This window comes from Chanodichthys erythropterus, chromosome 8, assembly GCF_024489055.1.
Source record: "Chanodichthys erythropterus isolate Z2021 chromosome 8, ASM2448905v1, whole genome shotgun sequence".
NCBI classification, from domain to species: Eukaryota; Metazoa; Chordata; class Actinopteri; order Cypriniformes; family Xenocyprididae; genus Chanodichthys; species Chanodichthys erythropterus.
The window spans coordinates 12,365,199-12,392,040 of NC_090228.1; the positions used below are offsets into that span (position 1 = coordinate 12,365,199).

The following is a 26,842-nucleotide window of genomic DNA, read 5'->3' on the forward strand; positions in this document are numbered from 1 at the left end:
CAAGGCGATTTAGAGCACAAACCAGTAAAGCATCGATTGGACAAGCATGTTGGATTAAGCCTACCAGAGCGCAGTGTTAAATAAAGTCCTGGTCATCAGTCAAACTGCTATTAGCTTCTGCACATTAGCTCTGCTCACTCAAACACAACATGCTGCACACTGGCCTTGAATTATTAATGATACCAGTGAAAGTGTGTGACTGCGTTGTGTATGTGTTGACATTCGAATTTGTGGCAGCAGTAACCTAGCAACACAGGGATGTGGTCAGTTTGTCATCAAGACCGCAGCATGATTATAAAAAAGATTTGGGTGGAAAGAAAGATAGTGAGGAGAAAAGTGAGATGATGGAGAGCAAAAGGAGCAAACTTGAGAAGAAGGGAGAGAGGAAAACTTGTGAAATATATGCATCTTGATAGACGCATGGCCTCATTTTGTGTTTGTTTGTGTGTATACTCACGCTGGCACTCTTTACAGCATGCTCCAGGCATGTAGATTGGAGCTGTATCAGGGGGGCACTGAGGTGGTGGGCAGAAAATACTCTGACACTCCACTGTACCGTTCTGCAGGTGGAATACACACACACCACCGTCTTCATCAAAAAAAAAAATAGCTTCAAAATCACGATTCTGCAAAATAAGCTAACAGAATCAGACTTTACATGAGTGTTGCTGGCAACTCAGATTGTCAGATCTTCAAAATCTTCACAACTACAACAAAGCCATTCAACAAATATTTGAGGTTGCGTTCCCACACACTGACAGCTACAAAACAGCTTGACTTGCCAAACTTGTGTACTATTTAAGGCTACAAAACTTAACATTTGGTTACACTTTATTTTAAAGTGATAAAGTTGCATTGTACTTACTCAAATAAATACTGAGTAATATAAATTAACTGCATGTATAGTTAATTACTATTGAGGTACGGTTAGAGTTAGCGTTTGGTTTAGGGTGAGTTACTTGTAATAGAGTATAATTTATGGCAGCAGCCATAGTGAAAATAGCGATAGATGCTATTTGCACACATGCTGCGTTCCATTTCGCATACTATCTGTCCTAAATAGCATTCAAAATTAGAATTAGTGCATCCCAAATCATACTATGTTGAAACGAGTATTCCAAAGATACCCAGATAGTCTACTTTTTCCAATTAGAATCTGAAGTGCAAATCTGTGCACAGTGCAACAACTAATTTTGCCCATAACACATTGCGCTGTGGACGAGGATTCGATTAGAACTACAAATGCGAATAAAAAGTGTTAAAAAACTACAAACATGACAGATGTGCGAGACCAACGGTTAAGCAGAGCAGTTAAGATAAAGGGGTTTGAGTCAGGGGCGTCACTAGGCCCTTTTTAGGGGGGCTTCAGCCCCCCTAAACTTCTGCCCAGCCCCCCTAAAAAAAAAAAAAATGATTAATAAATTTTTGATCGCTTCAGTCCCCTTTAAAAAAACTCATTTGAAACGGCGGCAAGCTGCGTCAAGTTTCGGCTCCTCCCCTTATCTGAGTCTGCTTGGATTTAGCGCATTTTTCAATCTGCAGGGGCGCCGAGCAGAGCGAACATCAGAGAGCACAAGGTGTGTGTCGTGTGTGCGTGCATTTATTGATAGATTGATAATGCTATGATATTACATCTGCATCGGTGAAGTTTTTTGTCATAAATGCATTGCAGTTTACATAATGTATTACTGGAGCATCCGGAGCACACGGGACGGCTCGGTTTCTCATCCAATACAAATACGTTTCGCTGCGTTCACCTTCAGCCCTTGTGTGATAGTTGTTTTTTTATTCCTACAAAATTAAGTGATTAACACCCATGAAAACATACTTTAGATTCAGAAAACGATCATGATTTATTTTAATTTAGTTTTTACAATTACAGACATATTATAATGTATTTTGACATTACATTATGCAGCCATGCACAGAAATGACACACATCATTGTCTGAAAGCACTAGATGGCCCAGAGAGAGAATGTGGAGTTATTTTGTTTTGTATTATTAAATATAGTTTTGTATTAAGTAATAATGAATCAGGAGGAGTGTCGTGATACATAAATTAGAGTAAGCATAGAGTAAAGGGATTTTTGATTTTCTTGATTTATACTATTTATACTAGATTTGTACTTGATTTATAGAAGTGGCAAATTGATAATTCATGTTGTTATTTTTAATAAATAGAAATAAATATAGAACAGATTAATCATATTGCCAATAGACAATTACATTAATACATGCATGGTTTGTCTATATTCTTAATGAACATTAGCTGGTTAGTTAAAATACTTAAAATGACATCAATTTTCATGTGGTGACTTTATGAATATCCAACCGTATTGTTGATTATAAAGGCTAAATAGCTAAAAAACTAAAATAATTTATATTTCATTGTAGATGGATATACGACATTTTTTCTTGTCGTGCGGGAGTAGGTCTGCAAATGAGCAACAGTCAGTCAAATAATATTTTTGTAATCATACCCTTATTGGGGGCTGAGCCCCCTTAAAATCAAAATCCTAGAATCGCCCCTGGTTTGAGTGATTAATAATCAGTATCTAACCTGACAAAATCCACATTATATTTCATCTGCAACAGCATTGTGAACTTTTAGAACGATGCGTTTGGTCATTAACTTTTAAATGCATCATTATGCAAAGATGAGGAGAGTTCTCTGCATGAAAGACCCATGACTGGCAGATCAACGTGCGACTACATTTTTCTCTGAAATGGAAGAAAATTAAATTGAATTGAATGTGGAGGATTTTAACTGTGACAACATGATTGGCAGTTTAAACAGTTATAGGTTGCGTAAGTAAGCGAAAGAACATCCGTTAAGGACACAATTGACCTTTCGCCGGGAGTTTGATTGACAAGCGATCTAACCAATCAGAACGCTGCATCCGCCATTTTGTCCGTCAAAGCAGCCAGTAGTTAAAAGATTAACCTCGGTGGAGTAAAACTTGAAAAATGGTGTATATTGACGTCTTTCCGTGTTTGAAACAACATTCATTCTCATGTTCATGGACTAATAGGAAGAGATGATCGTTTTTTACGAGCGGTTGAGGTGAGGATCTACAGCAATCTGTCACGACCATGGTCACGACACATTAAAGAGCAACAAATAGGTTTTTATTGTTTGAATTTCTTTAATAACTACACGGTTTGAAAGCTGGGACTTTGTTTAATATCATAAGTAACCTACTCTGTCTTGTCTGTCGATGTGTGTTCAGTATCCTCTTTGTTCCGCGATGTATTTTTCACTGCGTGTGGAGTGACAGCGCCACGGCTTGTCGGACAAAGCAACAGTAACTAAGGGGGGCGGGGCTCGGCGAAAGGCTAATTATGACAAAGTAGTATGTGCCAAAGCTTGCATACTCTTCACTTCAAGTGACAGCAGCATTTTCTTAGCGATATGTTATTTACAATAAGTGAAAATAGCAATATATTCTATTTACACTATATAAAGGTAGCAGTTCTATGCAATAAGTGCAAATAGTTGTTATTTATACATAGTGTAGATGCTATTTATACTGATAAATAGTGGCAGATACAGTTTGCACCTCAGTATTGATGTACATTAACAGGATGCAATAATAACAGAGTGTGAATGATTATATTTATTAAAATTATTAAATGGATGCCGCCTTATTGGGTCAATAAAGCCCTCCCTACATCTACCCCTAACCCTATACGATAAATATTTCATTAATAAACACTCGTTAGGCACTTTATTTCCACTTTTCAAATATTGTTTTCATTTTTATTGAAAATGGGTCTGCTGAAAACCTTCAGACCTGCAGTGACACTGGTACTTACCCTGCATTCAAACAGCAGACAGTTTCCCAAAAATTTTGTGATAGAAATAACGTGGTAGGAAAATCTATATTTTTTAGTTTCTTGTGGAATGCAATAGTTTTGCTAGAAAAGCAGATGTTTTATGAGTGAACACAAAGTTTTAGGGGAGTGCAATACTTTTCAAATGAATGCAAATTTTTTGTGAGAGAACACAAAAGCACTGAAAACATTTTTTCCCCATCACCATGTCCCCTTAGGGGACAGGAAAAAATGCTTTGATCCCACATGTAGTAGTCACATCATAGCTTATTTCCATAATTTGCACTGTCACTCATGTCTCAAATTAGTAACTATCAATGACAAACAATGATTTCTAGTTGTTTTGTCGCTGAAAATCACTGGTATTGTGAACAGCCCTTGAGTTTGTAGTTTTAAAGCCATCTCTTGTTTAAAATACCAAACAAATAATCCAAAATTACCCTGTCCTGGCAATACATGAGCTTACTGAGCATGTGCAGTTTCTGCATCCATCTATCCAAGCATCATCATCCCTGTATATCTCTCCATTCAGGGTGCACGTCCTCTCACAGTAACAGCCATCCAAGTACTTCATCTTCTCTTCGGCAAGTGCCAACTAGAGCACAATAAAGACATGAGGAAGAAGAGACGGTGTGACTGAATGATGAATCAATATAGCGGTAGACGATACAAAAAAAATGAAGAGCAAGCAAAAAAATGTATGTTAGAAGGAGGGGGAAATAAGAGATTTATGACAAAGGAAGCACTTGTGGTGTTCACTACTAAGGACATTAAACATAGCACATGAAAACTAGTGACATCTAACACACACACACACTACTGCGGAGCCCCTAAAGAGACATGATGATGGAGGGAAAAAAACGCAAAAAACTCAGGGGAATGCAGAACTTTGGTGAAAGAATGCAAAAGCATTAAAATATGTTTTTTCCTTTACATCACCATGTCCCTTTAGGGGCTCTGCACACTAAACCTTGTATAGTACAAAGAAAATTAAGTCCCAATAAAATGAAACACATCAAACTAACTACTAGCTAACAACAGCAACATTAGCATCCTAAAGTAATATTTTTTTCCACTCTTCACCACAAAGGTAACCACCAACAAAAACTCATTTAAGACAACCCTAACAGATCTCCATCTTTTGTCATTTTGCTCAGAACAACATAAAATATTGCTTAATTTCAACATTCCTCCTACATTATTCATGTAGTCCCAATGCAAACAGATTAAATAAACTTCTATATTACAAATTTAAATTCATTGCACAGAATGAAACTGAAACTGGCAAAATTCAACAATTGTTTTGCATTAGCTCAGTATAATTAAATAATTCGAGCAAGCAGAAAAATCCGTTTTTGAAGTCAGGCTACCCCAATGCTAAACATTTTTACAAACTTGCCTTGTTTGATGTTTTAGCCAAAATATCTTGAAGTTCCATGATCTTCTGAACCAGCCCATGGAAATCATTACAAGTGGGACAAGCTGCAATGTGGTGGACGTACATTAATGGCATTTCCAGACCAGTGAGTAAACAAAGTGCATAGATATTTTTGTTTCTGTGCCGTATACAGAGAGCATGCACTTACTGCGGTTGAGATCTGGACACTGGACGATGTATCCATGGGGTAAGACTACCAACTGAACATCTTGCATCACTCCCTGACAGAAAGATATTGCAGAAAGCAAGTCAGAGAGATGTAGAGAGGACAAATGTACAACTTTTACATATTTTATAGTCTATTTCTAATGTGCAAGGCTATGTTGTACCCTGAAGAAACCGTGGGCGTCATTTCTTTGACCAAGCCAGATGTTTGTTCCTCTGGGAAAGTCCATAGATGGTGCCTCCACAATCCTTTCATAAATTCTGAAAGCGAGTACAAATAAAAAGCAATGAGTGAACATTGATAAGGATGAATACAAGGTATTTAAATCCATCTTTGGTGGTCCTTTTATTCTCAAGCTATTCACCTGTTGCAGTCAATATGGAGCACCACTTGGGTGGTGCTGAATGCCAGCGAGACTTTGTGCCAGTGTCCATCTGCCAGACTATAGGGGAAGACCTCTTTCTGCTGCCGCTGGTCTGAGGTTTGGAAGAAGAGACGGATCTCGTTACGCAGACCGCTGCTCTCTACCTCCAGAAACCTGAGGAGGAAGCCAAGGAAAAAGATTTACTATGTTATAATCATGAATCAATTGCTTAAAATCTAAGAACTCCTGGAAATAACTGCTGCCATAATTCTTATGTTCCCATGCATAAGACTTCTGCAGGTTAAGCCAAATGGTTATTATTAAATTCTGGAGTGTGGCAAAGCAGCAGGGAAAAATGGAGCTCAAGGGAATGTGTGAGTTCTGAATGAATGTGAAGACGAGCAGTGATCCATGAATCTCTTGGCCGGCACTCCGAGTGCTGACCTTAAAGAGGTGGTAGAATCAATACTGTGTGTGTTTAAGAAATGTCACTGGACACCCTAATCAGAAACGTTACAGACATTCCATCAGGAGAAGAGATTATGTGTTCCTCTGAGAAACAGTGAATTAAATTAGAAAAAACAGAAAAAGGTTTTACTTGAGCAAAAGCCTATATGGATGCACCGATAAGCCGAAGGATGGATGGATGGATGGATGGATGGATGGATGGATGGATGGATGGATGGATGGATGGATGGATGGATGGATGGATGGATGGATGGATGGATGGATAGATAGATAGATAGATAGATAGATAGATAGATAGATAGATAGATAGATAGATAGATAGATAGATAGATAGATAGATAGATGTTGCCTCAGATAGATGGTCTCAAAACCTGGACAGGCTGGTCTTTTGGTGGATTTTTTAGGGATTTTGTCTACTTTTCAGCTTGGTCATGCTGGAACACCAGCTTAAATCATCTAAAACCAGCTTAGACCAGCTTAGCCAGGTTTAGGTGGTTTTCTCAGCATGGTAAGCATATTATACAGCAATGTAAAAGACAAAGGAAACCTATGCACATCTACACCCCATAAAAATGATTAAAATGCAAAAATTCAGTCTTATCTTCAGACAGACAGACAGACAGACAGACAGATAGACAGATAGACAGATAGATAGATAGATAGATAGATAGATAGATAGATAGATAGATAGATAGATAGATAGATAGATAGATAGATACCTCTGTTCTCCATAGTGGATGGACAGCAGCACTCCTGAGCTGAATTTCTCCTGTTTGAGGGTCAGTAGAAGAGTGAACTCTGTTCTTCCTCTCAACTTCTGAAGAATTTTCTCTGCTGCCTTGAGGGAAGCTCTTGCATTCCTTGATGAGCCTGATGGAGAGAGTGACAGAAAACGAGAGGAATGCAATACATTAAAAACAGACACTACCCTATTTAGAAACAATATGCAATCGTGACTGACACAAGACATGAGGCACTGAATTATTCTGTATCTAATGAAGTAAGCTTCATTCTGCACTCCCTAAATCACTTCTGAATCAACTGAAAAATGTATCTTTTAAAAAGAGATAAATTCAGTGTTCAGGAAATTGTGATGCACTTACTCATTCAACGTAGATCAACTTTATATATGATCTTACAGGCTTTAAATATTAAAGGAACACGGAACAGATCAGACTGATGAAAATGTTTGATCCATCCATCTCCATGTCACTGTTAAACATTGAGATGAATGGGAATTCTAACAAATAGCTTTTTCCAGGTATTATTGTAACAGGTTGGCTTATATTGATAATCCACAAACAATGCATAACGCAGAAAGAACAGTAAAATGATATTTAATGACCAGAGAAAGCAATACAACATAAACCACATAACGATAAACACAAGAAAAAGAACAGAGGAAAACTGAAGGCTTAAATACACAAGGGAGGATAATTAACCGAACAGGGAACAGGTGTGACTAATCGAAGACTATAGTAACTAATGAGTGGAATAGAACTAAGGCAAAAGAGAAACAAGAAAAACTAAAGGTACGTTTACACAACACAATCTTTGTAAACGATCCCCATTCACACAAATCCGCAAAAACGACTAGCCTTGAAACAAGTAATACGCAAGTGCATGCCGTCACAGATTCACGGTTTTTGTAGTTTACACAGAGATGATAACGGTATCATTTTCAAAAAAAAACTTGCACTTTGAAACCTATTTTCAAAAGCTTGCATTTGGCCCCCAAAATGCTATTTTCATGTAAATGAATGGCCAAAACGCATTAGTTTTCCATTTTTAGTTGAAAACTATGCTGTGTAAAAAGTAAACAGAACATGATCATGACAATTAAAGACCTCCTTGGAGCATACAAATTTTAAGGAAATGAGGAAGGTAGACTGATATGTAGGTCATGTCGCAACACTGATGTCAGTGGCAATAGCACAGAAATAATAAAAGAGACACAAGGAAGGAGGAAACACACTGGGAGATGTGATGAGCTGGCTGAGGAGGACACAGGAAGTTGACTGTCTCCTCAGGGACAAATGTTTAAATCAGTCCTGTCAAAACATAAGAAATGTATGGGTCTGGTCCTCTCAAAGGGTGAAAAAAAAAATGCAACACACACACTCGCACACACATAAAGGCCAACCGGGGAACACTAATGTTCTGTAGCTATTGTCAAGTAAAGCTCAGGGGAGTTGTAAGCTGCAGCCGTGAGCCTATTGTATGGCAGGAATGAGGCAGTTTCACCGCCTTCATTAATCAAATACACTGTACGACAGTGAGCTGAAGCTAACCTGGTAACCTCGACAATCCGCAGAGGACAGCACAGCTGATCTAATGGATTCCAGGACAGTTCACAAGTATCAGCATTAAAGTCCTCTGGGGTAGAGCTTGGAAAACAGGTTTTTTCTGACACCTCTCTGATTAATTTCCATTGGATCGACACTTCGTCTCAGATGTGCTATCCTTCTATTGCAATCACCATTGAGGGTTGTATTCATGTGCTGTAAATCAAAGGCTAGACGTTCGTTGGCAGCATTTAAAGGTCAAAGAGCATCTAGGGGCTGCATCTGCTAGGAAATTATGCAAATTACAAGTAATGACTCATAAATACATTTAAAATCCATATAAAATAAATAAATACAGTGCATGATGAATCTATACAGATAAAGAGCTATAAATGGATACACATATGTACAGATAGAGTTAGCTAAATATTAAAAAAAAGAATTATTTATAAATTAATTGAATAATATACATTTAAATATTTATATATTAGGTTGTTTTTAAATTAACATAAAAAAATGCTAGTTTATTCATCTCTGACATTTAGGTTCACTGATTTCAGGCCATGAGGATACACTCACCATTCAGCAAGAAGTTTTTTTTTTTGTTTTTTTTTAACATCGTGAATCTATAATCAATCGCTCCAAATTATCAAACACCCCAGCCCAGCTATCAGCTCAAGAGAACCAATAACTTCAATAATGATAAACGAGAACTGTGCTCCTGGGAGCAAGATAAACACGGTGTGATGCAAATTATGTAACTCGGTCGACACTATTCCGGCAGAATATAAATTAAAAACCTTTCAAGAAGGTTGCAGGTGTTTTTTTTCTAATGATGTTGAGTATCTGTGCCAGCAATAATATGAGCAATTTCATCTAAAAAGCACTTAAATTGATCAAAAGTCAGGCTGCTTATGATGCAAGCTCTTAAAAGTGTGTCCTAACACCATTGAAACGTACCTTAATGAAAGTTTAAAGTGAAAAAAACGTTCATTTTTACAACTGATGAATTATTCACAGCCTATTATAATGACAAAGCGAACAAGTGTCTCTCTTCAAATTAACATTGCATTAATCAAAAGACATAGGTCTCCTTGCTTCAAAGCTGTGTGACCAAACAATGGCTGGGAACAGAAGCAGTGCAGCAAATGAGAGTATTAAATGAACAGTTTAACAGTTTCACATTCTTGTCTTTTCAATCAGCTAAACACCTTCTTTTGTATTCCACATAAGTCATACAGGTTTGGAACGATGTGAGGGTCAGAAAATGATGACAGAATTTTCATTTTTGGGTGAAGTATCCCTTTAAGTCTTTGCAAAATATGTGATAGTACTGCAGACATGGAATCTCAGTTTGGGAATGCAGGTTGAGAGATACGAGTGACGTAGCGTATTTGTCTGGTCCAGACCACATCTTTGTGCAGGAGAAACACTTAGCTGATGTCCCTTTTGGCTGCTGAATGCTCAAATAGCTGATGAATGAGCAGGAATCTGATCCTAGCACTTAAAAGACCCAGTCAGCACCAGGTCTGATGGAAGAGGTACAATTGAGCCAAACTTCTTTCTTTTATTATTTGCTTCTGCTCTGTTCCACCCATTTGCGTATTAATTCAGTAAAGACAAGTTATTACGTATAACATTCACACTCAGACTTATAGACGCATATATTAGCACTGGGCACTGTAATGATATACATCATATGTGCATATGTGATAAAACACTTTTTGGAGGTTATTTTGACATGTTGGAGCTTTCATTATATTGAGAACAGTGTCCAGGATATTCCAAAATTCACCTTTTGCAGTCCACAAAAATCATGCTGAGTTAATAATGACAGAATTTACATTTTTGGATGAATTATCCCTTTAATTCACTCCATTCCTCAACAGTTACTGTGCTTAATATATAAGCTACTTGTTGAATTTCCAACAAAAATAACTACCGTGATACAGTACAGTATATACGTTTCTGTGGAACAGTGCACATTCGCTGCACATCGAAATAATTACTGTATTCAACAAGAGGTGAAATTAAATTTCAATTAGCATCAAACTGCATAGTAAATTAAATTCTGGTGTGGCACCTGGGGAGGCCAATCAGATGTCAGTGCCATTCCGGCTCCGCCACTGGATATAAGATTTTGTTCATACCGCCCACCCGCACTTACTCAATGCCACAATGTCTGGCTACAGTGTCACAAAAGCATGTTTAGCCTTGAATTATCTCTAATATCTCCCCATCCTCCCCTCTTTCTCCTTTCCCCTTCTTTATAAACAGCACAGCATGGATGTCATTGACGGACATTGATAGGTCTCTCATCTGCATTCTGCACATTTATGACCTTGTCTCGGAGCCTGTCTGTTAGATCCCAATTCCGCAATCCCACTGGCATTTACTGGAGTGCCAATCAATACTGTGGAGGTGCCACCTGCCCAAATTAGAACAAGACTATTGCTTCCACAGATATCAAATGCCTCTGCTTATCCTAGAATGTCAGACTTTGTTTTTTCTGCCAAATATGAATGCATCCTAAGTCTGTCTAATGAAGTGTGTACCTTTTGTGTGTGTGTTTATGGGTGTACAGTTGCACACATAGATTGTATCCAGTATAAATACATTTCCCAGAATTGCAGTCTCTCATACACCATTCATACTGCAGTGCGGAACAGAAGTGATGACACAGATGCTGGCTAACTGCAAACCCAGAACGTTACTGCATGCATAAAAATCTGTCATCATTATAGGTCATGGGAGTGGTGACAGGATATTGCTAAGTAAATAAAATGTTGGTGGTTTTGTCCTAAGGTGCTGAAGAGTGGTTGAGCCAGAAATCAGAGAATGACTATCACCATTGTGCCCTTGAGCAAGAAGACACTTAACCCAAACTGCTCAGAGTGGGATGTCAATCTGGATAAACAGCCACCTATAAATCACCAGAGGACAGATCTGCTGAAGACAGATCTGCAAAAACGGCCCTCCAGATGAACAGAATGGAATGGAATAGAACAGTACAGACAAAAAACTAAACAGAGTAGAACAGAGCAGAAAGGAACCGAGTAGAATACAACAAAGCAGACAATTAGAATAGAATAGAATAGAATAGAATAGAATAGAACAGCAGGCAGAGAACTGAATACAGTAAACTACTCAAATAATACAGTATAAAAAGAATTGAATACAGCAGAACAAAACAGAACAGAACAGAATAGAATAGAATAGAATAGAATAGAACAGAACAGAACAGAATCGCAGGCATAGAACTGAATACAGTAAACTATTCAATATAGTAAAAAAGAATTAAATACAGCAGATCAGATTAGATTAGAATAGAACTGAATACAGTCAACTACTCAAATAATAGAGTATAAAAATAATTGAATACAGCAGATTAGAATTAGATTAGATTAGAATAGAATAGAATAGAATAGAATAGAATAGAACTGAATACAGTAAACTACTGTACACAAATAATAGAGTATACAAAGAATTGAATACAACAGAGTAGAACAGAATAGAATAGACAAAGATTGGAAAATCACAAACTAGAACAAAATACAATAGACCAGACATACTGAATAGAATAGAATAGAATAGAATAGAATAGCAGGAATAGAACTGAATACAGTAAACTACACAAATAATAGAGTATAGAAATAATACAATATAACAGACAAAGAATGGAAAAGTACAAAATAGAACAAAATACAGTAGAGCAGACATATAGAATATAATAGAATTAGATTCTGAATAGAATAGAATAGAATAGAATTGAACAGCAGGCAGAGAACTGAATACAGTAAACTACTCAAATAATAGAGTATAAAAAGAATTGAATACAACAGAACAGAAGAGAATAGAATAGAAGGCATAGAACTGAATACAGTAAACTATTCAATATAATAAAAAAGAATTAAATACAGCAGATCAGATTAGATTAGAATAGAACTGAATACAGTAAACTACTCAAATAATAGAGTATAAAAATAATTGAATACAGCAGATTATAATTAGAATAGAATAGAATTGAATACAGTAAACTACACAAATAATAGAGTATACAAATAATTGAATACAACAGAATAGAATAGAATAGAATAGAATAGACAAAGATTGTAAAATTACAAACTAGAACAAAATACAATGGACCAGACATACTGAATAGAATAGAATAGAATAGAATAGAATAGAATAGAATAGAATAGAATAGAACTGAATACAGTAAACTACACAAATAATAGAGTATAGAAATAATAGAATAGAATAGAATAGAATAGAATAGAATAGAATGGAAAAGTACAAAATAGAACAAAATACAGTAGACCAGAATAGAACAGAACAGACAAAGAATGGAAAAGTACAAAATAGAACAAAATACAGTACACCAGACATATAGAATAGAATAGAATCAGACTCTGAATAGAATAGAATAGAATATAATAGAGAACCAAAAACAATAGAATAAATCCAGACATAGAATAGAATATAGTAGACATTAAGGGCCAGATTTACTAACAGCATACACCAGAGCAAACCCTCTTTTAGAGTTAAAAACTACTGTCAGGATTTACTAAAGACACACAGTGAAAAATTAGCGCTGAAAAGGAGTGGACAGGGTTATTTTTGCGGTTGGCCTTATTGCATATGCATTTGTAGGAGTTTCCCTTTCAGACGCAAAAATTATAGCAGGAGAGTATTTAAATGAATCATGCAAGGTGTTTTACTAAGGTTTGCGCTAGTCAATTTACTGGTATTTGTGCCATTATTTAATGCCCCAAAAAAGTGTCTTAAACCAGATGCTAATTTGCGCTGCTCTTGGTCGATTGCATTGGTCATTATTATAGAAATTTTCCAGCTGTGTCTGTGTTCTTTATTCAGGGGTCGTCATTAGATCACGGGCAGAACTTTCCGCTCCCATCAGCACTTTTTTGGAATTGCACTTTCTTGATAATTTGCCGTTGAATAAACCTGGCCCTTGAAGGTGCTGTAAGCGATGTCACGCGTTTTTAGGCTAAACCATTTTTTGTCACATACAGCAAACATCTCCTCACTATCCGCTGCCTGTCCCCTGAACACACTGTAAAAAAAACGCGGTCTCTGTAGTCATCACAAGCTCCAGAAAACGGCAACAAAAACAAACTGGTGCAGCCTGGACCACGAAACATAATAAACATGCTCCAGCCAATAACCGACAAGAATGATTTTAAATGTGCGTTCATGACTGTTTCAGGAAGCATGGAGGGGAGGAGGAGGAGGAGGAGGAGGAGGAGTAAGGAGGGCCTAGCTAGCCTCTGTTTTGTTTGACAACACGTCAAACGTCAACAGGAAGTTACTCCACCATGGTGTTTTATTTGCCCTCATGTGTCTCACCTGTGTCTTGTTATTTATTTTGTATAGTCTCAATGTGTCACGCTGTATAATTTGCCCTATGTTTGGTTCAGCCTTTGTCTGATCTCGTCGCTACATTGTGACTGTTTTGTTCATCGTGAGTTTTTTTTCTTTCTTATCTGTTACCCTGAGATAGTGTTATTTTGAGTTTGTCTAATTAAAGAGCTTGCAAATAGATCCAGCACTTTTATGCCCATCTTTGTTTCAACCCCCGCTGACAGCAATAGAGCAGGAATAGAATAGAATAGAATAGAATAGAATAGAACAAATTTGAACAGCAGACAATGACATGAAAAAGTTCATTTTTAAAGCTCTAGAAACTGAGTTCTTTAATAACTGATTCTATTTATCATACTGTAGCTCTAGAGCCATAAACAGCATCATCATGGCATTCAGAGTGAGCCATGGAGCCAGATGTTATTCCCTTCTCTACTCACTGTCCTCATTAACTGCATCTCCTGAATGGGATGACAATTCTTTGATGGGCAAGAACTTGCTGCTCAACACATGAGCCTGTTTACTCCTGGGACTGATGTTTCACTGTTGGGTTGATCCATTTTTCATGAGAGATTAAGCGGGATCTGGAATTATGCCGTTCTAAACCAGCTGTCTGCCTGGCTGTTTGGCTGTTTCCTCTCACCAGATGTTGACAATGGATTCCAATTTCTCTAAATTGATGAGGCTCACTGAAAAGGCTTTTTATGGAAAGATGCTCTGATGTCAGTTGCACTCTGATGTTAAAAAAGCAAACCACACGCCAGTTCAACTGACTTGTTAAAAGCCAGTTACTCATACCTTCAAACAGATAAGCTCTGCTCTCATTGTGGAACCCGTGGACCTGGGAGACTCCAGCACTTGACCTCACAAGATCAAACTCCTGGAAGATGTCCACATGTAATGCTGGATCAACCCCGAAACCTGAAACTAAGGGAACATGAACATAAGGAATCACTTTCTCTGATACAAAGAGAATGGAATAAAACAGCAATTAAATTTAGCGAGTCACATTGTATATTTGTCAAAAATATTAAAAAAAATAACACTTTACTACAAAATCGTTTGTATATTTAGATGACCACCACAATGATAAATGTGGTAAAACAGAAAACCACATAATATATGAATATATATTCAATTTAATCAACACTAGCTTTTCCATGAGCCATGAATAATAAATATGTGCTCACACATTCTCCAAAACACCATCACACAAAAGTAATTAACGGTATATTAACAAAAAACAAAACAAAAAAAAATCTATCACAAAACACCATTATGTACATAGTTATTAATATTTTTCCCCACAAAAAGTGATTTTTTAAATTTTTTTACAGAAAATATTTTAATATATAGTAAATATTCATTTCATTGAATACATTTAAATATGTATTCTTATTGTGTGTGTGTGTGTGTATGTATATATATATATATATATTGTATTAACTTTTAATATTATAGTATTATAATGTACTTCAATAAACTTTTATAATTTTTTATAATATTTTATTATTATATTTGTTTACATATTAATATAATAAGTTGTTCAAATAGTATAAATGTTACATGTGACCATAATCCACTGAGGAGCCTAAAATAAAAGGTACCAGGTACCCATCCCGTTGCTGAAATTCACTAGCAATAAGACATCTGACAAATACTGAGCTTACCATAGAAAAGTCCGACAGCGCAAAGCGCAAAATAAAGTTTGAATAATCCCATTGTGAAGGAGGAGAGAAACGCCTATTCCGTCATGCTGATGTTCTGCTGGAGACTGAGCGAGATGCGCATCAGTGATACATCTCCAATAAACGCATCCTCAAACCTTCATTATACTTCGGCAAAACTTTAGCAAATAAACACGGGGATATAAAACAAGAGTGAAAACTCCATGAGGCGAAAATTCAGCTTGTGGAGATGCTGTGTCCTCTTGTGAATGAGCGGTCAGTGAAGAGATGCAGGTGCGTCTGTCCTCCCTTCTCTTTCGACCAGAGACGGAGAGAGAGAGAGACTGAACACACGCACCTGCATCTCATAAATCCTGCCACCTGCTGGTCATGCACATGAACATGTTTAACATAACATTTGATGTTTGCAGATACATTACAATAAAACAAGTATTGTACAAATACAAATAGCTAAAACAGGTCATTTATGAGGTTTCATATTGTAGTTGACTTTAAATTTCTGTTTTACATTTTTGCTGTTTCATGAATTTTGTTTCAATTTCGCTGAAAAGTTATAAAACCCAATGTTATTTTTGTTTGCATTTTAATGTATTTTAGATGAAGTAATAAAATAAATACGATTTTTAAAAACAAATCACTTTAATAATTTTATATCAATTATTAATTATTCTTGAGTCCATTCAAAAATGTTTTAAAATGTGCCTCTTTGGAAGATTTAACTCCCCAATATGTTAATGACCTAAAATAACTCAGTGGAGATTAAATGATTAAATATTCTTCCACTGAAGTCATATGGGCAGGATTTTGTTGCTTGGATATCCAGTGTTACGGCACTTAAATAACTAAGACACGTTGCCATGGCATCTACAGTGCATTTGCATATGGAGAAGGGTCAAAGACGACGGTCATGTGAGGCAGAATTTGATAATTGCAGAACCAATCAAACAGGTCATGCAACCATGCAAGCATTTTACAACGCCACATGTCAGATTTGCACCCTTGATACATGAAGCTCAGCACTGCTCTGCTTTCTAAAAATGTTACAGATGCATCTGTTACCTTTCCATGCAAATATGGCTGCATCCCACTGCGTTAAAGAAAAAAAAATCGGGGAGTTTGTGTGTGCATGTGCAGTGATAGCTCATGCATTATTAATGAATCATCTGGATGGTAAACCTATAAATCTGATTACATGATCCCACCATCACTTATTATTTACTAGGCCACGATAGCAATATGCATGATATTAATGTAAATGCATATATACCAGAAACCAGCTGGCAAAAACAGAGAGAGAGCGAGAAACTGTTGGATGTCATTGTGCGCACCTTTCAGTTTCCACAAAGACAGCTCAAGGCATCAGTTAAGAAAGAAAGCAGCTAAAAACAATGCACAGGGAGGTAGCTGTCCTCCATATCAGTTCAGGCACTACATAACAACAAGTGTTTCAGACAACAGCCTGTCTGTATGACAGTTTTTGTGGCCTTCAATAAAAGCAGCAGTTGGGGACTGTAACATGCTGTGATCATACTCTTATGATAGACAGATAGACAGATAGATAGACAGATAGATAGATAGATAGATAGATAGATAGATAGATAGATAGATAGATAGATAGATAGATAGATAGATAGATAGATAGATAGATAGATAGATAGATAGATAGATAGATAGATAGATAGATAGATAGATAGATAGATAGATAGATAGACCAGCTTACACAATCTAAAACCAGCTTAGACCAGTTTAGGTGGGTTTTTCAGCATGGTATGAGTTGGAACAAGCATATTAGCAATGTAAAAGACAAAGGAAACTTATGCACAAATGCAAAAATGTAGCGTTATATTGCTGCTGCTGCTGCTGCTGCTACTGCTGCTGAAAACATGACAGGTTCCCTGTGGAGTCTGTGTTTATAATTAATCAGCACAAAACCATCTTAACCTAAGCAGCCACTCAGAGATGACAGCAGATCCCTTTATCCAACATGACTACTCTTCACTCAAACAAGCACTCACTGCTGTCTCCACTTCACTAACGAATGAGACTCTCTAAACCTGTGAGAGGCACACACAGCTCTGTAAAAGCACCATGAAAACACTTATCCAATGTACAAGTACAATTATGAAGGATGGAGTGTTATCCTGACATCACAGGGTGGAGTATTTCTCATCTTCAAAAGCTTGTTGTTCCGCAACCTGAGTTGGTGTCGCTAAGAAACAAACAAATATTGCATTGTGACTGTTAAAGACTAAAGCTATAATGCAGGTTTATTTAAAAAGTATACATAAAGAGTATAGCATAATGAAAACATAAATGTACAGTTGAACTGTATACTATTTATGACTTTACATTATTATACATTGCATAGATAGAAAACTCCTTTTATTTGTTTAATGATTGATGCACTAGGTAAATGTCCTTTTTTTTTTTTAAAGTTGGCAGAATAAAAATATATAGAGATACAATGCTGACATCTAGTGTCAGATAATGATATGCATTTTCTTAACTAAATCTAAATAAAGAAATAACATTGACTTGTATATATTTGTTTATTTGGTCCCACTTTATATTAAGTGGGCTTCACTACTATGTACTTACATCAAAAAATAAGTACAATGTACTTATTGGGTTCATACTGAATTGCAAAACACTTTTTCTGCTATTGAATTGGGATACAGGTAAGGTTAGGGAAAGCTTTGGTGGTATGGTTAGGTTTAAGGGTGGGGGTAAGGTGTAAGGGATGGGTCAACAGTGTAATTGCATGCAGGTGTTTTTCAAATATAAGTACAATGAAAAAAACATGTACAGTACAGTCCAAAAGTTTGGAACCACTAAGATTTTTAATGTTTTTAAAAGAAGTTTCGTCTGCTCACCAAGGCTACATTTATTTAATTAAAAATACAGTAAAAAAAAAAACTGTAATATTGTGAAATATTATACAATTTAAAATAACTGTGTACTATTTAAATATATTTGACAAAGTAATTTATTCCTGTGATCAAAGCTGAATTTTCAGCATCGTTACTCCAGTCTTCAGTGTCACATGATCTAGAAATCGTTCTAATATGCTGATTTGCTGCTCAATAAACATTTATGATTATTTTCAATGTTGAAAACAGTTGTGTACTTTTTTTTCAGGATTCCTTGATGAATAGAAAGTTCAAAAGAACAGCATTTATCTGAAATACAAAGCTTCATTATACACTACCGTTCAAAAGTTTGGGGTCAGTAAGAATTTTTATTTTTTTGAAAAGAAATTAAAGAAATGAATACTTTTATTCAGCAAGGATGCATTAAATCAATCAAAAGTGGCAGTAAAGACATTTATAATGTTACAAAAGATTAGATTTCAGATAAACACTGTTCTTTTGAACTTTCTATTCATCAAATAATCCTGAAAAAAAATATCGTACACAAATATTTTGTACAATTGTACACATTAAATGTTTCTTGAGCAGCAGATCAGCATATTAGAATGATTTCTGAAGGATCACGTGACACTGAAGACTGGAGTAACGATGCTGAAAATTCAGCTTTGCATCACAGGAATAAATTACCTTGTGAAATATATTCAAATAGAAAACAGTTATTTTAAATTGTAATAATATTTCACAATATTACTGTTTTTTTTTTTTTTTACTGTATTTTTAATTAAATAAATGTAGCCTTGGTGAGCAGACGAAACTTCTTTTAAAAACATTAAAAAATCTTAGTGGTTCCAAACTTTTGGACTGTACTGTATGTACGCAATAAGTGCATTGTATCAAATCATTAATTTAAATGTAAGTACATAGTAGTTAAGGCAACTTAATATAAAGTGGGACCGTTTATTTAGTCATCACAACATTATAATGTAAAGGATATTTATTTTGTGATTTGGCAAAAGATTACATAAAATGTTAGGGTTAGGGTTTAGGGTTACAGTATATATACAGTGCTGCATGAATATTTGTGAATCCTTTAGAAATTTCTACATTTCTGCAAAAATATGACCCAATCAGATGTTCACAAAAAGTCCTAAAAGTAGACAAAGAGAACCCAATCAAACAAATGAGACAAAAATATATACTCCAGTATTAAAAAAAATATCCAGTATTACATATCTGTGAGTGGCAAAAGTATGTGAAGCTTAGTTAATTAGTTAATCACTATCATAGTTCATTTGAAGGGGAACTTAGGCTCAATCAATGGGATGACAATCAGGTGTCAGTTTGTGCCCTGTTGTATATAAAGAACAGAGATCTAGCAAAGTCTGAACTTCACAACATGTGTTTGTAGAAGTGTATCATGGCACTGAAAAGGGAGATTTCTGAGGACCTCAGAAAAAGAATTGTTTTTGCTCATCAGACTGGAAAAGGTTATAAAACCTCTAAAGAGTTTGGACTCCATAAATCCACAGTAGGCAGATTGTGTACAAATGGAGGGATTGCAAAACTACCCTCCCCAGGAGTGGTTGACTAACAAAGATCACTCCAAAACAAGACATGTAATAGTCCGCAAGGTCACAAAGGATAACTTCTAAGCAACTAAAGGACTTTATCACGTTGGCTGATGTTAATGCTCATAAGTCCACCATGAGGAGAACACTGAACAATCACTGTGTGCATGGCAGAGTTGCAAGGAGAAAGCCACTGCTCTCCAAGAAGAACATTGCTGCATGTCTGCATTTTGCTAAACATCATGACAAGCCAGATGGCTATTGGAAAAATGTTTTGTGGACGGATGAGACAAAAATAGAACTTTTTGGTTTAAATTAGAAGCGTTATGTTTGGAGAAAGAAAAGCACTGAATTCCATCATAAGAACCTTATCCCTTCTGTGAAACATGGCGGTGGTAGTATCATGGTTTGAGTCTGTTTTGTTGCATCTGGGATGAACTACAACAATGGAACAATGAATTCTAAATTACCAACGAATTCTACAGGAAAATGTCAAGACATCTGTCTGTGAACTGAAGCTCAAGAGAAAGTGAGTCACCTAGCAAGACAACTAGCCAAAGCACACAAGTCGCTCTATCAAAGAATGGTTAAAGAAGAACAAAGTTAATGTTTTGGAATGGCCAAGTCAAAGTCCAGACTTTAATCCAATCGAAATATTGTTGAAGGACTTGAAGCAAGCAGATCATGTGCGGAAACCCACCAACATCCCAGAGTCGAAGCTGTTCTGTATTGAGGAATGGACTAAAATTCCTTCGTCGTTGTGCAGGATTGATTAGCAGTTACCGGAAATGTTTAGTTGTCATAATTGCTGCAGAAGGGGGTCCCACCTGATACTGAAAGCAAAAGTTTACATACTTTTGCCACTCACAGATATGCAACACTGGATAATCTCATTCATCTAATCTCACTCATCTTATTCTCAATAAATAATTGACAAAGTATATATTTTTGTCATTTGTTTTATTGGGTTCTCTTTCTCTACTTTTAGGACTTTTGTGAACATCAGGGCCCGTATGTATAAAGCCGCTCAGAGTAAAATTTTAGTCTTAAGTGTGTCAAAATTCTAAGAATGATGTAATTTTACTCTTATTCTTAGACTTAAAAGAAAGTGTGATTCATAAAGGTTCCTAAGTGTCAAGACTAGGTCTAGCTAAATTATTTAGGAGAGCTGTAGAGGTCTCTTAACCTAGTTAGAAGATATGCTATATTGGAGTTATATGATATATGGCATAGAGTTGATGAAATGATATAAACTTGATTGTCAATTCTTTTTGTAACTGACCAAATAAGAAACTTTAAATAACTTTAAATAAATATTACTTGAACAATAATTAATTTTTAATGCATTTTAATACATTTAAAGGTGCTGTATGCGATTTCTCAGATTCGTTGTTGAACACTGTTGATATTTGCAATGACGCTAAACACCTCCTTCTCTAGCGGGCATCAGTGTGCAGTGGTTTACCTGCAAAACTCTCACAGTCTGGCCTCTGTTACACGTGTAATGAGAGTGGATGTCTGTTTATCACAGCTGGCATGCAACTAAATGCTTCACGAAAAACAATGCACAGATGATGAACGAATGACAAGGAAGCACAAAAAATGAACAAAGTACACAAGAGTAAATATAAACAAGATTTTTCTTTTTAATCGCAAACAATTTTAATTAAACCATCAAAATATGAGGAAAATATTTTTATATTATTTAAATGTTTTAAAATATGATATTGACTACAACATAATGAGTTTTTAATATTTAATTGGTTCTCTCTTGTTTTTGCATGTGTTCATAATTTCTTTGCATAACAGCCTGGCCAAAAATAATTTGAAATAAAATTGTAAATTTAATTTCACTATCACACATGAAACAATTGACTCCAAGCACAACTACACAATATACTTACATCTTTTAACACATTTTTTAAAATATTTGAATTAAGGTTGAATGTCAGTTTTCATATGGCTGGACATCACATTTGGCCACTACTCTATGACAGTTCATTGACATGAACTCAGGACACATCATTGCTCTAACCGTAAATGAGGAGACATATATCAATAGAAAAAGATTCCACACCGTCAATACTAATTTGTGATAATTTTGCACAATGCAAAGCTATTGCTTTGAAATAAATTTAAATATTAAAACGTTTGTGTTTTTTTTATTAATTTATTATTGTTTTTTTATAATAACATTAAATGATCGGCCATTTTGAGTTGACATCATTGTAGTCCTTAGTTCACAACACTTAAGTGAGCACTTAAGAATCAGTCTTACATTTTACTAAAAGTTGCTTTTAGCTTCTTTATAAAAGTTTCCTACTCTTAGAAAAAGTCCTACTCTTTACTAAGAATTTTTTGACACTTAAGTCAAAACTTAAGACTATCCTTAAGAGCATTTCTGAGAAGTCTTATACATACGGGCCCTGATGATATTTTGGGTCATATTTTTGCAGAAATAAAGAAAATTCTAAAGGGTTCATAAACATTCAAGCACTGTAGCATATATATACCACCATGCTTCACTGTTGGGACTGTATTGGACAGGTGATGAGAAGTGCCTGGTTTTCTCCACACATACCGCTTAGAATTAAGGCCAAAAGTTCTTTCTTGGTCTCATTAGACCAGAGAATCTTATTTCTCACCAAAAACAGAGGGAGCGGACTAATACTGCTAAAATGACAAAATGCCTCAAAAAATTAGCAAAATATGCAGTAGCAAAGCAAATAGTTATTGATTTAGCTACAGAAAAAAAAGTAAACAGGAATATAAACAAGCATAAATGGGCAGTCCAAACTCAAAATTACTCACATGCACATATCCTCAGCAATGACTGCTTATCTGAAAAACATCCCATAAAATCCACAACTCGACTGTAATGAATAACCAATTGTTCTGAATACTTACCCTTTCCTGTCAGTGTTTGTTCACGTCAGTTCACTGTATGACATCATAAGCCATGCAAGCCAATGCGAGTGGTCAAAGGTGAGTCTTATTGCTACCAAAACATTAGTGTGATTCAGCGATTCAGCAGCACGCCGGTTTAAGGGCTGCACACACTACACGAACATGCAGCCAAACATGAAGACCTCTGTAACCCTGTGTCATGCCATATTAACTAACTGCTTTGCTAATATACTTTTTCCAAACACATAGGAGGCGGATCTATGTAAAATCTCCTATAGCCTGCCAGATCAGCAGTATACATATGCAGCCTGCTAGTTCCATATGGAACCCATCTAAAGCAACCATAAACGCAACCGCCTGCCTGCTCTGAGTGCACGTGGCCCACCAGCAGTCTCTTTATCATGGACCCTCTAAAAGGCATTTTTGCCAAAAGGCAATGATGTTCATCTATTATACCATAAATGTGAATGCAGGTGATGTCTTTAAGCACAGTCATGCAGGCTGGACATGAGCCAAAGTCTTTTCAGGAAGTCAGAAAACAACTTTTCAATTAGACAGAAATCATTTTCATTTCACTAACAATTTTCTCAAAGTACATTTTGGATGGCTCTCATGTTTAAAAGGATCTAGAAGACATTGATGCTATTTATGTACATATATTGTCTATACTTCAGAGTGCATTTGTCCATCTTTATGTGTGTTTATGGGTGGAAATGTCAACCTGGTATGTACCCACTCAATGTATGATTCATAATGTCTTTTTAAAGTTAATTTGTTCTTTCTTTGCGATTGAATGAGGTTAGACTTTTGAACTTTTGCAGAGCATGAAAGTTTGACTTACTATTTATTAATCACAATTATTAGGTCATTAATTAAGCATTTGTTGATGCTGATGACTTTGCACAACTTATTTACATTCACATCAAATGGACATCAAGTAATGATTCATTTTGCAATCTTGCCTTCCCCACATTTTTAACAAAGTCTCCACATGTCCTGCCTCGAAGATTTAAAAAAAGACATTCAGTTGCTGTCCATGGTGCTAGATCATATTAGTCTCTAAATAAAATAAAATAAAATAAAATAAAATAAAATAAAATAAAATAAAATAAAATAAAATAAAATAAAATAAAATAAAATAAAATAAAATAAAATAAAATAAAATAAAATAAAATAAAATAAAATAAAATCTGTGACTGGTGATCTTGTATGAGCTGAGGAAGAGAGTCATAGCACATCGATATGATGAAATGAGACAAGAAGTCACCGAGAGAGACAAATATCAGAGCAGACAATCCAGTAAATGAAGAGACAATATGCCCTGCATTAAAAAATGTTGCATAACTTGAATATACCGCATGGAGCACCGCTGGGTGTTTGGGTCTAAATTTCACCCCACGTTGTGCTGTGTGTGAACAGAGACTGAGTCATTAATTCTGTTCAACCTCACGTGGAGCCAAAAGACCTGATATATACACTTCTTTGACCCCTAAATCTTACCAAACCCAACAAATGTCAGTATGAACAAGACTGGGTAGGCCTTTTTAGCATAAAATGCAGATCTTTGTTCTGAGTTCAAGTGAAGGATCATGTAAAATCATGCTAAAAATTCAGTTTTTCCATCACAGAAATAAATGACATAAAAAGTTGTAATAATATTTCACAATAATACTAATTTGAATGTATTTTTGATCAAATAAATGCAGCCTTTGTCATCATAAGGCACTTCTTTCAAAAACCTTTAAATCTTACCAACCCTAAACTTTTGAATGGTAATACTTTACTTTAGCAACAAAAGAAAACTTTATTATTTTTTTTTCATTTTATAAAAACTATTTTTAGTTGTTGATAAAACAGAGTTTTATCCAGTCACCTCATTCTTATCACTTCTGTCAGCTTGTTTTATGCACATCATCATATAAAGTGGCATTTTGTCCACATGCTATTTTCATCCCAGAACATTTGAGAGAAAGACTTACTGTTTTATGACAGTTTGTAAGATTTTGCATCTAATAATAGTCCTCCTGTCTTGTTTGACCCATTTCCAGCTAGCTGGCTGGCGTCATAGTTACATTCAGTTTTTACGTAGCCGCACATGTCATGCCTTGAGGGTTGGGTGGCGTATGATCGTCGTCACAGTGTACATCCAACCGCATTTACATAAATGTCTGAGGTTGAGTGTCTCTTACCAAGCACATGCAGCAAGACATGCTGAATTCAAACACACGAGGATAAAGGGAAAAAGCTAGATCATACTTGTCACATCAATCACCACATTCCAAAGGTTGTTGGGTTTTGTCGGATCAGTGATTTCAGCGTGAGTGAAGTGGGCCTTAAGCAGAAAGAGTGTTCACTGTGACTAAAAAACAAACAAAAGTATTTTTCCTTCCTATTTCAAGCAAGCTCTATTTTGCCATCAGCATATACATTGTCCATTTTCCTCCACCTCAAAACACCGAAAAGATATATATATTGTGATATATGTGACCCTGGACCACAAAACCAGTCATAAGTCACACAGGTATATTTGTAGCAATGGGTCAAAATTAGGATATTAAATAAAGAGCATGTTCCACTAAGATATTTTGTAAATATATCAAAAATGTATTTTTGTGAATATGCATTGCTAAGGTCTTCATTTGGACAAATCACAAGGTGAGTTTCTCAATATTTATATTTTTTGCACCCTCAGATTTTTAAATAGTTGTATCTTGGCCAAATATTGTCATATCCTAACAAACCATACATCAATAGAAAGTTTATTTATTCAGCTTTCAGATGTATAAATCTCAATTTCAAAAATTGACCCTTATGACTGGTTTTGTGGTCCAGGGTTACATATGATATAATATACACATTTATTTTATATTTTATTTATAACCATTTTATTGAAAGGTAAAATATAAGACATGCAAAAATCTAATATAATACAATATAATATAACATTATATTTTATATAATATAATTTTATGTGCATAGCGCATTTAATGCACTTGCCACACCCTAGACCTACGTAGGTCATCTGACATTTCATTCAGTTGATTGATGGCAAATATGATGCAGGGCAACAACTCATTGCATGATGAAACCTATAGAATGCAATTAGATTGTCCCTAAAATTCAAGATATAAGGCAAAAAATGCCCCTGTATGAGTTTTTGTCTCATATTTACAGTACATCATATGATTTCACTAATTCACACTTACATATAATTAAGCAGAGTAAAGGTTATGGTGCTGTCCAGCGGAAGGGCCCCGAGTTCATAATTTTGGCCCAAACCCAGAGTACTCCCCCCGACTGTGGTAAGTTAGAACTAGAAGTGAGGAGATGGGGTGGTGGAGGGATGCTGATAAACTGTCAAACGAACTGTAAACTACACTGTAAACCCTAATGCTCAAAATACTTAATTCGTTTGAGTAGGACAAACTTAAATTAAACAAATTAGTTCAGTTAAATTAACTGTTATGAGTATTTAAAACTTTCTTTTACCTTTGAGTTCACAGCACTGACAAATTTCAAGTAAACTAAACTGTTTTGCCCATGCTTTGCCCATGGCACTCGAAAGGAAAAGTAAATGCTAAAATCAAGTGTTATTTAATGTTTTTTGTGCAAGATTAATGGAAAGGGAGATTTAGTAGTGATTAATGTTTTGTTATGCTAATTTAGAAGAGTTGGTCATGGTGACACGTGCACTGTAAAACTGAACAGTGAAATTAATTAAATGAAATTAGTTTGTTTCACTCAAATAATAATAAAAGTTCATTGTACTTAACAGAAAAAAGTTGTGTGAACTCAAAATTTCATTGTAGCAAGGTGAACTTAATATGATTGAGTTGAGTTGCAGCAGATTTCTAATTCCCAGCATGCTTTG

At 35.6% G+C, this 26,842-nt stretch overlaps 1 protein-coding gene across 3 annotated transcripts in view; it reads right to left on the reverse strand.

Annotated features, from left to right (window-relative positions):
- nell2b (neural EGFL like 2b) overlaps nt 1–22,955 on the reverse strand; it is a 60,722-nt gene extending 37,767 nt beyond the window's left edge. For 2 of the 3 annotated variants that reach the window (XM_067391006.1, XM_067391005.1), the window contains exons 1-9: nt 22,876–22,955; nt 14,737–14,865; nt 6,991–7,141; nt 5,804–5,977; nt 5,603–5,699; nt 5,422–5,494; nt 5,235–5,317; nt 4,302–4,430; nt 458–560 (exon numbers count right to left, since the gene is read on the reverse strand). In XM_067391006.1, the coding sequence (XP_067247107.1) occupies nt 458–560; nt 4,302–4,430; nt 5,235–5,317; nt 5,422–5,494; nt 5,603–5,699; nt 5,804–5,977; nt 6,991–7,141; nt 14,737–14,865; nt 22,876–22,921 (985 nt within the window). In that variant the 5' untranslated portion in view covers nt 22,922–22,955. Of the gene's footprint in view, nt 1–457; nt 561–4,301; nt 4,431–5,234; nt 5,318–5,421; nt 5,495–5,602; nt 5,700–5,803; nt 5,978–6,990; nt 7,142–14,736; nt 14,866–15,608; nt 15,860–22,875 lie in introns of those variants that run through there. The other variant, XM_067391007.1, reaches the window with a different exon arrangement.
- Nucleotides 22,956–26,842: the final 3,887 nt, after the last annotated feature.